General features: G+C 35.8%; 1 protein-coding gene across 6 annotated transcripts in view; it reads left to right on the top strand.

Moving 5' to 3' along the window:
* Positions 1-12,455, top strand: part of LOC106051419 (uncharacterized) — a 41,348-nt gene extending 28,893 nt beyond the window's left edge. For 5 of the 6 annotated variants that reach the window (XM_056026155.1, XM_056026154.1, XM_056026153.1 and 2 more), the window contains 5 exons: positions 2,252-2,323; positions 4,331-4,475; positions 5,274-5,531; positions 9,524-9,594; positions 9,715-12,455. In XM_056026155.1, coding sequence (XP_055882130.1) covers positions 2,252-2,323; positions 4,331-4,475; positions 5,274-5,531; positions 9,524-9,585 — 537 coding nt within the window. In that variant the 3' untranslated portion in view covers positions 9,586-9,594; positions 9,715-12,455. The remainder of the gene's footprint in view (positions 1-2,251; positions 2,324-4,330; positions 4,476-5,273; positions 5,532-9,523; positions 9,595-9,714) is intronic. The other variant, XM_056026157.1, reaches the window with a different exon arrangement.
* The last annotated feature ends 292 nt before the right edge of the window (positions 12,456-12,747 follow it).

The following is a 12,747-nucleotide window of genomic DNA, read 5'->3' as shown; positions in this document are numbered from 1 at the left end:
GAGGCCGCGGGAAATCTGTTTTAAGTTATAAAATGGTTTAATTTAATAATTTATACACCTTGAATTAGAGCGAGTCCTATGAAAGTGCGGGTCCTATGAAAGTGCGAGGCCCACTGCGGTCGCATAGGTTGCAGTGGCCTAAGGCCGGCCCTGCAAAATAGCGGCTTATGCTATGCCGCCGGTCGACTAGTAAACTTATAAAGATATAGAGTTACTGTTTGCATGGGTTCAGTTGTCGATACATTATCAAACTTAACATTATGATTTTGAGGACAGGTAGACTTAGCATTGGAGGATATACAATTTGTGGGCCGGATTGTATAGAAATGCCAGGGGGGATTTTGACATACAGTCTGCCCTTGCACGTAACTGATGTGTTGTAAAATGTTTCACATCTCTCGGATACTCTTTCGAACTCTGGAGATAACTACATCCTAGTCCTAACCGCCCGCTGGACGACGGGGATTTCAGCGGCCAGGGTTCGAACCTAGGAGACACACCGAACGACAGCCAAGAACACATACAACCCCATCAGGCAGGAAAAGAAATGTCAAGTGCCGATACTTGTCAGCAGCGTCGCAGGTTCTGCAATAGGTAGCACTGTGTGTTACAAGCTGTCTGGATATACCCGCAAGGCAGCAGGGGTATGAATTCAGAGTTTTCATTCTCCTAGGACTCAGCGGTTCTCAACCTTTTATTCTCGGCGACCCCTTTTACAACACCCCCCCCCCACTCTGCCGCGACCCCCTCCCCCCGACACTCACATACAGCAATAGAAAAGTAAACAAATACAATCCATATTTTCGATGGTCTTAGGCGACCCCTGGGAAATCATCAATCGACCCCCAAAGGGGTCGCGACCCACAGGTTGAGAATTCTGTTAGGTTGAAAGCCAGGCGATGCTATCGAGCCCCTCCTTTCCCAAGCTTACTGGTTTAGGCGCCAGTTGCTTGCCTATTCCCCTTCTCCTTTCAGTGATAACAGCTCCGCCGGAGTCAATATCTGAGCCACAGGAGATATGGACTTAAGAAGTGGATTGCTTATATCTATTTCCACTTCCGGCAATAACAGCGTTACATCACAAACACAGAGTGAACACCCCTTCTAGTCCTTCACCTTGTTCAGTGTTGTCCATTGCATTAGTGTGCTATCACGTTCCATCCTGTCTCAGTTTAAAATAGTCATTACAATCGTAAATGCTCTAGAGAGAGTACATGGTAGTGCCTATTTATATAAAAAACAACAACTAGATCTTCTTTTAGTAAATGTATTTAATATATAAGATAAGATGTATGTATACATTTTCATTAAATTAATCTTTTTCTACCAAATTAAAATCTAAATTTCTTAGTCCATAGCTGGAAATAATTCGTAGTTTCCTGAATCAGATAAAAAAAAAAATGACTTCGCAGAATTTAAGTTTTTAATTAGCATGCACAACTAGATTAACACATTACATTAAGAAACTGGAACAGACACAATATAGAGCAGTGAGATTCATAGCGAACGAATATTCACATTTGACTAGAGTAACACCTTTAGTAAAATCACTAAATTTAGAAAGCCTTCAGGACAGAAGACTTAAAAGTAAAGTAGCAATTATACATAAAACACTGAACCATAATCTTCAAATACAAAATTAAACAAAATACTCAGAAAGACACAAAGATAAAGGCACATTTCTCCTTCCATATGCTAGGACAAATTTGTACAAATACTCCTTCTTCCCTAGCGCTATTAGAGCATGGAATGGGTTGCCTGAGCTAGCCAGTGACTTGGCAGAATTTAAGTCATGACTAAATGCATGACGCGTAGGACGTAATAATCTTCTTTTTTGAATATAATAATTTTTTTTTAAAGGAACGAATGTAATTTATAAGATAACAAGTTAATGATAAAGAAAATACTTTAAAAATATTAGTAGTAAAATGGTGAAAATAACGTTTATTGAACTAATGTATTCCTCTAAAACTTTACCATTATTGAATCAATACATTAGGCTACTCTTAACCTTTATTGAACTAATGCATTACTCTAAACCTTGACCTTTATTGAACTAATACATTACTCTAAACCTTGACCTTTATTGAACTAATGCTCTAAACTTTGACCTTTATTGAACTAATGCATTACTCTAAACCTTGACCTTTATTGAACTAATCCATTACTCTAAACTTTAACTATTATTGACCTAATATATCCATCTAAGCCTTGACCTTCATATTAGTAATGTATTTCGTCCCTGTTTCAGTTGTACACACCATCAGAGCCAGAAGGTGTGGTTCATTTCCTCAACTTGACCTCTGACCTGTACAGCATTGTAGTAAGTTTTAGCATCGAAACATTCAAATTATTTCTATGTACATTTGGAAGTGTGGCTGGTAAAAGTGACCCGTTGGGTGGGCCTGAATTTGCGATCTGTTTTTACAAAGCCTATATCAACTCACTCTGTCTGTCTGTGTGTCTGTCTGGCCAAAAGTTATTTCTCCAACACCCAATCTCGGATGAAGCTGAAATGTTGCACAATTATTCATTTTAAGCGGTGGCTGAGTGGTTAAGTGATTGGCTTCCGAACCTGGGTTCGAATCTCGGTGAAGACTGAGATTTTGAATTTCGGGATTTTTAGGGTGCCCCTTGGACCATCTAACTCTAATGGGTTCCGGTACCTGACTTTAGTTGGGGAGTGTAGCCTAAATACAGTTGGTCCTTGTGCTGGCTACATGACACCTTGCTCGTTAACCGTGGGCCAAAGAAGCGGATGGCCTAAACATTACCTGCCCCATAAATCGCAAGGTCTGAAAGAGGACCTTTACTTTACTTTTTACTATTCACACTGACAGCACAAGAATCAAAGCAATAAGAAAAAATAACCAATTAGTTAATTAACTATTGGTAATAAATTAATTTGTTTGGTATCTTAAACAAGGGGAAAATAGTACTTGACTGAAGTGGTGGTATAAGCTGAATTAGTCCCCTTTATTTTAGCTTGTCGTCTGAGTGAAATAGAAACAATAGATAACTACGCAATCTTTCATGTTCAAGACTCTTCGCTAGCAGAGTGGTTACTGCGTTCGCTTAAGAAACATGAGCAGGCAAGTTCGAAAAAAATACATCTAAAAAGCGATCACCCAGATACCACGTTCTTTCTCCCCCTTCCCCTTCCCAACTGGTCCAGACAAGTGATAGGATCATAGCGTATAGAGAAAGCTAAAAGCATGAAGCAGCGCTTAACAAAAACAGTTGGTAAAAATAAAAATTCTTATCACACAGATTTTTTATATTGTAGTCTAGATCTATTACATATTTAATTACATGACTGATTCAAACAAATTGATACACTTAATATAAGCTTTAATAAAAAAGTATTTTTTTGTATTTTGCTATTTAAGTGACCTAATCCAGTTAGAATAGCAGGCTTTCTGACTGTGTAGGTAGTATTCTATAAAAAAAAATCTTTAGAGGTGCTGTACGAAAACGCTTTAAAGACCAGCTAAGGCTCCAGTTTGCTTAAACTGGCATAGAAGAGATCAGCAGATTTCGAAAAAGACATCTGGAGAGCTCTTACAAGACAGGAAATCTACCGTCGAAGACAGGCGTAAACGGCGAAAATAGAACTGAAATCGACCACCGTAGACAACGGCTTTGTCTTCATTGGTTCAAGCAAAATATGTAGGTCACAGCTAGGATTGTGTAGCCATTTAAAATGCCGTATTCCTGTTTAATTTTTGAAGTCGAAACTAAAACAGAAAGATTTAAAAACTCCTTTATCCCACTTTCGGTCAGTGTTACAAGGTCATCTGTCGTCATCGAGAAGTACATAGAAGTCTAATTCATAAAGCCCTGGTTGTGAGTGTGTATATGTTTCGTGTGTGAATGTTGTTCGTAGTTGCATCTATATTGTTATTGTTACAGTAGTTACGCTGAGCTGGTCTCTTGTAGTCAAACTGAATTTCTATTTGATTGGACCAATACAATTATCTTCTTATCTTAAACTTAAAGAAGAAGCAAGAAACATTATTATGTTTCATATGTACCATCAGAGTTGGACCTCATTCACCAATCGTAAACAAACAACATTTAGCTACGTCATTTTCTCTCTCTTCTATACAAATTACGATCTAATTTTAATCAACAATGGTTATCACGTGACATTTTTTCCCCGTTGTTTTATCAATATTATCACGTGACCGTTCTTTTTTTTGGTGAATGAGGTCCATTGATAGCCATTCATTCATTGCGTCTTAAAGTAATGTTTCTGTAAGTCTAATAAAATATTCAACACCACGAATCTCATTTTCAGAACATCTTTTCATGATCTTCTTGTGTTTAGTTGCAGCCGATTGACCCATTCAGCAATATTGAACACCAGTGCCTGTGTTGGAAAACGATATCACATAGTATGTGTCCTGCGGAGCAATGCTGTGAAAACATCTGCATGATGATAGTTACTCAGTGGTTTCAACTCAATGTCACTGGTAGGTTGATCCAGTTGATGCTTCGAGTCATATTGCTATATATTATAAGTTGAAACTCTCTAAGTATTTTAGAACCCTTATCTTGTCAGGTCTAGCCAGTTTGTTTTAATTTTAAAGCAGCGTTTCTCAAACTTTTCCCTAACGGAACACTTCGCACATTCTGAGTATTTTATATTATCTTATATAACACAGACGTTACTTTAAAAAAAAAAGATGATTACGTCCTACGCGTCATGCATTCAGTCATGCATATTAACCAATGACCTAAATTCTGCCAAGTCACTGGTTTTCCTGGCTAGCTCAGGCAACCCAATCCATGCTCTAATAGCACTAGGGAAGAAGGAGCATTTGTATAAATTTGTCTTAGCATATGGAACGAGGGATGTGCCTTTATCTTTGTGTCATTCTGAGTATTTTATTAGATTTAGAGTATTTAGTGGATCACTTTGCTTACTTTTTTTGAGAGATTAATTCACGTAGTGGCCTTCTAGTAATTACAGTATTCAGGCCTCGCGGAACAGTAGGGTTCCGCGGATCACAGTTTGAGAAACACTGATCTAAATAGGCCGTGACTTTGAACTTTCTGTCTTACGAAGGCTAGAAGAAGTGAACATTTCGCATATACCCACGATCCCATGAATGCAAACGTGGGCTGGATAGCATGCTGGTCATTTCACAATGAGTACGGTACATGAAGATTTGACATTTTACAAACCCTTCCCATGGTAATCATTTTTACTAAAACTTCATTTCCAAGAGTACACACTAAAATTATTCTTTCACTCTCTTCCCTTCAAGAACCTGAAACACAAACTACACAAGAGGCTGCTGGCTCTTATCCAGCTCAAGTGACATCAGCCTCAGCTTCCCGAACACCTAGTGTTCTTATAGGGCACTCTCAGGAGAGGGAGGAAGCCAAGGGAGGTCATCAGAGAGGCTTGTCACTTGGCGTCATAGTTGTCATTGTTTGTGCCGTGGGAGTATCGTCCCTGCTCGTGGCAATCATTGTTGTCCTGTGTTGGCGTAGAGAGATACTAACAGATCTGTTGGCTAAAAGTGAGTTCATTACAACAAGGCATGCTTTATAACCATACATGGACAGTCTATTGACATCAGTATCTCAGTATCTTTTCGTTTTTTTAAACTAAATTCCTATAGGATCACACTACCACTGGTGTAAGATATTTTGACAAAGTTTAGGCATATATCAACTCGCTCTGTCTGTCTGGCAAAACGTTTGTACACATTATTTCTCCCACTTTACTTATTCACAATCTGGGATCAAGTTGAAGTTTTGGGACAAAAAGGGGAAAAAAAAAAAGGGGGGGTCTATGGCACGTCTTATTTAATGTTGATATGAAATATTAGACCCCCCCTCCCCCCATTTTCCATGAACATCACATAGAAATATATGCTTATAAATAAAAAGTATTTAATAAAAATATAATACAAATAACCTTAGAATGTATTGACTAACTAAAATATCTACAATACTTTTTTTTTCGCCTCTCTGTGTGTGGGACCCCCCCCCCCCCCCTAAATGTGGCGCCAGGGGCTTCGTGCCCCATTCCCCCCCCCCCCCCTTATGCCTCTGGCTTATAGAACATTTGTGGGTTACCTCAGTTTACATCAGGACTGTTTGATTCCTTTGATGCAGACACTTCTAACCCATACAACATCCTAAACACCATCCCAAACCAAACCAAACTCACCAACCACTAGCCAGATCCACTCCTGTTAAACCTAAATCTAACTAAAATTAATACAACAAACCTACTAAAGAAGTAACACCAAAATACCTTAAAACCTTAGTAATAAATTTTCAAAGCATTAGGAACAAAACAGCAGACTTAGAAATTTTATTAGAATGTGAGAAACCAGACATAATTGCAGGCACAGAAACTTGGCTACATCCTGAAATTTATAATGCAGAAATTTTCAATAGTAATTATGAAATTTTTAGAAAAGATAGGGCTGATAATCATGGAGGAGTTCTTTTAGCAATAAAAAACACTCTTATAGCAGAAGAAATTACCTTACCTAACTCAAAAAATATAGAATCAACATTTTGTAAAATTAATACCACCTCAACATCCCTAATAATAGGCAGCATTTACAGACCACCAAATTCTAGTTTAGAATACATGCAGGAACTATGTAATCAGATTACTACACTTAAAGAGACAAATAAAAATGCAGTTTTTTGGATTATGGGTGATTTCAACCTACCTGATATAAATTGGAAAACACTAACCATAGATAAACACCAAAACCTTAAGGACATAAATGAGCTTTTCATAGAAACTTTACACAACCTAAGTTTAGATCAAATCATTAAAAAGCCAACTAGATTAAACAACACATTAGATCTCTTCTTAACCAACAGACCTGGATTAGTAGTTGATTATGATATTATCCCTGGTCTATCAGACCATGAGATCATAAAAATACACAGTCAGATAAAAGCAGTAGCCAATGCAAAACCCAAAAGAAAAATCTTACTCTGGAATAAATGTAACCTAACACAACTACACCAAGCTGCATTAAACTTTCAACAAACATTCTTATTAGAAAAAGACATTAACCAACCAGTCGATGACCTCTGGAATTTCATTAAAAACCATCTTAAAAGCATTATAGAAAATCATATACCAACTAAATACACATCAAACAAAATAAATAAATGCTGGTTTAATAATAGACTAAAGAAGCTTTGTAAACAGAAGGAAAACCTATATAGAAAATTTAAAGAAACTAATGCAGAAAGAGTTTACAAAAAGTATATAAAAATTAAACACTTAACCCAAAAAGTAAGCAGACAGCTGCAGAGTGAATACATAAACAATGTAATATCTAAAGATAACAACAAAAACCTATGGTCATACATTAAGTCTAAGAAAATGGAAACAACAGGCATAGCGCCATTAAAAGATGAACATAACATAATACATAATGATAATGAAACTAAAGCAAACATCCTAAACAAATACTTTGCATCAGCATTCTCAACCCCAGGAGAAAAAGACATATTACTGAATTTGAACCAAGTAGACAACATAGAAGATATAGTAGTACAAGAAAATGGAATTCAAAAACTATTAGCCAACACCAAACCAAATAAAGCGTCTGGACCTGATGATATTCCAGCTAGATTACTCAAAGAACTAAGCAATGAGCTAGCCCCAGTGTTCAAAATACTCTTTCAGGCTTCACTTAACCAGGGCAGAGTACCAAAGGACTGGAAAGAAGCTAATGTCACCCCCCTATTTAAAAAAGGAGAAAAATCTGACCCAGGAAACTACAGACCAGTATCACTTACCAGCATCACATGTAAAATCCTAGAACACATAATATGTAGCAACATCATAAACCACTTAGACAAACATAATGTCCTCACACCATACCAACATAGCTTTAGGAAATATAGATCATGTGAAACACAACTAATAGGACTAATTGATGATTTTTCAAAAGGTTTAGATAATAGTGAACAAATAGATGCTATCTTGCTAGATTTTTCTAAGGCTTTTGACAAAGTTCACCACCATAGTTTGCTTAAAAAATTAAAATATTTCGGCATTAATGGTTCACTGCATCAGTGGATTAAAGACTTTCTGATAGGGAGAGAACAAACTGTAATAATAAATGGCTCTAAATCAACACCGATAACAGTAAACTCAGGTGTACCTCAAGGAACAGTCTTGGGTCCACTACTATTTTTAATTTACATAAATGATTTACCAAATTGCATTACTTCAGGAACAAAAGTCAGATTATTTGCAGACAATTGCATAATATATAGAACAATAAAAACAACACAAGACACAGATATTTTACAAAGAGAATTAGATGAATTACAGAAATGGGAATCAAATTGGAGCATGTCTTTCCACCCAGAAAAATGTCAGTTGTTAAGAGTAACAAAAAAACTAAAACAAATTAATTCCACTTATCTTATCATGGCAAACCAGTAACACAGACTAAAAACGCAAAATACCTAGGTGTTATAATAAATGAAAAACTATCATGGAATCCACATATTGATGAAACTACAAAAAAATCAAACAAAGCATTAGGATTTATTAAAAGAAATTTCTATAAATCAAATAAGAACATAAAACTAAAATGTTATTTAACCTTGGTTAGGCCAATAATAGAATATGCATCCTCCGTTTGGGACCCCTCAACTCAAGAAAACATTAAGAAACTGGAACAGACACAAAATAGAGCAGTGAGATTCATAACAAACGAATATTCACATTTGACTAGAGTAACACCTTTAGTAAAATCACTAAATTTAGAAAGCCTTCAGGACAGAAGGCTCAAAAGTAAAGTAGCAATCATACATAAAACACTGAACCATAATCTTCAAATACAAAAACAAAATTTAATAAAATACTCTGAAAGACACAAAGATAAAGGCACATTCCTCGTCCCATATGCTAGGACAAATTTGTACAAATACTCCTTCTTCCCTAGTACTATTAGAGCATGGAATGGGTTGCCTGAGCTAGCCAGGAAAACCAGTGACTTGGCTGAATTTAAGTCATTGGTTAATATGCATGACTAAATGCATGACGCGTAGGACGTAATCATCTTCTTTTCTGAAGTAACGTCTGTATTATATAAGATAAGATAAGATTTGGCCTTGAAACTTTTCATTAACTAATGAACACACAAAAAATTGTGATTACACTGTCTTTAGGATTCACTTAATAAAACTTTAAAATAATTAACACAGTTTGATGTTGAGAAGTCTGACCAAGACTTTAAAATAATTAACACAGTTTGATGTTGAGAAGTCTGACCAAGACTTTAAACTAATTAACACAGTTTGATATTGACAGGTCTGACCAAGGAAACATATAAATACTAAAACAGAATAACCTGCAATTGAAAAGGAATTTTGGTGATAAACTATTTCATTTCATTCTAAATAAATTATGTCCATATTTCATTTGGAAGAATATGTATTTCTAAGGAAATTGCTAAGGAAATTTTGATTTTTATTAAATGCTTCCTATGAATGGCATCATGTTTCCTTACAGAAACCTCAAAAGCACCATTACCTGATGTGTACCAGTCTATTGATACTAAGAATGAGACATAGACCCTACAGGTAATTAAGAAAGTACTAACTCTTAAAAAAATATAAGCTTATAATAATTGTAACATTTCACAAATTAAAATCTTTTTTGTTTTCTTTATATAGATCATGGACATTTTTTTTTTTTTTCAGACCAAAGATCAAACTATGAAAATAACAGCGAAAACACAATTTTCGGAAAGAAAAGTCGGCGGAGGCAAAGAAGACTGCCTCACAAACTTCTAGACTTCTAGCCAGTCTAAATTACAGGGACAAATCAATTTCACAGATATTGGTTTTTTATTCATCATCTTGTGTCAAACAGAACATTTTGTTTTAAAAATAATTTCCTTTACTGAAATGTACCAAGGTATATGTTTGTAATTTTATTTAAATCAACCTTTTTTTTTTTTAAAAGTAGTTTAGAACATATCTTATACTGATGAGCGCACCCCTAGACCAAATTTAATAAGTGAGCTCAGCTACAATTACTAAATTATTTAATTTCTGCTAATTAATACATTTGAAACTCACATCACTACCAATCATTAGGTTGGAAACTCATATGCCAAAACATACATTAAATTAGGAACTAACATAACTACCAATCATAAAGTTATAAATGGACATAACTACCAATCATTGACTTGGAAACTAACACTACTATCCATCATTAAGTTGGATCTTACAAAACTATCAATTATCAAGCTGGGAACTGACATAACTACCAATCATTAAGCTGGGAACTAACACTACCACCACTCATTAAGTGGGGAGCTTACATTATTATCAATCATTAAGCTGGGAACTGACATAACTACCAATCATCAAGCTGGGAACTGACATAACTACCAATCATTCAGCTGGGAACTAACACTACCACCACTCATTAAGTGGGGAGCTTACATTATTATCAATCATTAAGCTGTGAACTAACACTACCACCACTCATTAAGTGGGGAGCTTACATTATTATCAATCATTAAGCTGGGAACTAACACTACCACCACTCATTAAGTGGGGAGCTTACATTATTATCAATCATTAAGCTGGGAACTGACATAACTACCACTCATTAAGTGGGGAGCTTACATTATTATCAATCATTAAGCTGGGAACTAACACTACCACCACTCATTAAGTGGGGAGCTTACATTATTATCAATCATTAAGTTGGAAACTTGCATCCCTGCATCCCAAACCTTCAGTAAATTTGGAACTAACATAACTATCAATTATTAAGTTGGGAAGTAACAACACTACCAGTCATTTCATCCCTTAGTAGGGAACTTACATTTACCCATCAAGTTTGGAACTAACATCTCTACAAATCATCAAGTTTTGTACTAACATCTCTACAACTCATCAAGCTTGAAACTAACATTTCTACAAATCATCAAGTTTGGAACAGTTTTAAAAATGTTTTGTTCTTCTGTATAGTAAAAAAAGTAAAGTTCCCTTTTCCGACCATGTGATCTATAGGGCAGATGATGTTAAGGACATCTGTTTCTGTGGCCAATGGTTAACGAGCAGGGTGTCTTGTGGCCAGCACAACCACCAACCACCTTTACTTTCCCCAATATAAGTCAGGTCTCTCACTTCCAGTTCTCAGAAATATGAGTCAGGTACCCATTAAAGTTGGCTGGACTCAGGGGCGCCCTAAAAATTCAGAAATTGAAAATCCCTGTCCTCACCGAGATTCAAACACAGGACCCCCACGTTCAGAAGCCAATGTTCACTAATGTTATCAAAAAAATAAACTCAAAAAACAAGAAAATAAACACAGCAGAGATCCACTGCTCCATTTCCATTCTTTTAATTGCACTTAAAACTCTCTACTTACTTAACATAGAGTTTTAGATGTTGCTCAAACAATCATAAAGTTAGATCTAGCTGATGGCAAGACAATGCAATAGACCTAGCTATTTTTTACAAGTGGTTTACAATGTTAGTCTTATACTATAATTAAAACATATAGCAGATACATTTGTTACACATTCAGCTATACAGTAAGTGAAGCATTTCCCAGTATCCTACATTTCCTTCACATCCTATAGATTTAGCTATCAAACTTCCATCAGCCAATTCTCTACAGAGTATCCAAAGAGGTAAATGAAGATCACATTCAGGAAATGAGAGACACCATAAATCCCATCAGACTGATTCCTAGAAGCTTTTTTGACCATTTCGTCTGAGAAAGTTTATTTAAATACAATAAGGAAAAGTAGATGCATACAACTGAAACATGACTAGTAGAACCAGAGGCGTAGTGAGCAAAATGTGCGCCCCCGGGGCAATTTTATTGTTGCCCCACCACCCACCTTCCCATTTTCCATGAACATTACGTAGAAATATAGGCTTATAAAGAAAAAGTATTTAATAATAATATAATAAAAATAACCTTAGCATGTATTACCTAACTAAAATATCTACAATACATTTATATTTTTTGGCGCCTCTCCTCCCCCCCCCCTCACTACGCCTCTGAGCAGAACAATAAGAATTTGTAATATTTACTAAAGAAAAGATCTATAACAACTTTTATATTTATACAGTCAAAACATTGATGTAATAAATGTGATACTTGTCAAAGTTGACTGCAAGTAGCGGATACCAAGCATGTAGGAACGGATGATTTTTTAAACAAATCTAATATTCATTAGTTAAGAAAAAAAATAATCGCTCTATACTTTGTATAAAGCAGGGTATTGTCTGTAAAAAAAAGTTGGGTTTTTTAATGTTTTTCTTGTTTATCTTATCTCAGTCAAGCCATTTTACTACATGCATGATTTATTTCTTTGATTGATGTTGGATGTCAATATTGTTTATCTTTGGAGTAATTATTTTATTGAATTGAATTTGGAGATATTAAACTCTCAATGAATTGCATTCAACACTGTGGTGGAGTTGTTGTTTATGGTTGCGTAATGTCTGAGAATGTCCTAAGTCTATTTCCTCCCTTCTAGCTTTATAAAGCCTTGTATTAGATTTCTCTGCTGTAGTTTCTTCTTCTTTTTCTTGAAACTGTCAGGTAGAGTTGAGCCTTCGGCTCTTGGAACTCTGGGCCAGCAAAAGTGAACAAGAACTCCCTCTCACTGGCCTGAATGAGAACAGTGTACACTGTTCTGTCTGACGGGTGGGTCAGACTCGCGGCAAGAGACCGCGTACACTAAGACCCCCGCCATT

The sequence above is a fragment of the Biomphalaria glabrata genome, chromosome 4, assembly GCF_947242115.1.
Source record: "Biomphalaria glabrata chromosome 4, xgBioGlab47.1, whole genome shotgun sequence".
NCBI classification, from domain to species: domain Eukaryota; kingdom Metazoa; phylum Mollusca; class Gastropoda; family Planorbidae; genus Biomphalaria; species Biomphalaria glabrata.
Note: the sequence above shows the minus strand (reverse complement) of the source record. Positions and strands in the feature narration are given on the sequence as shown.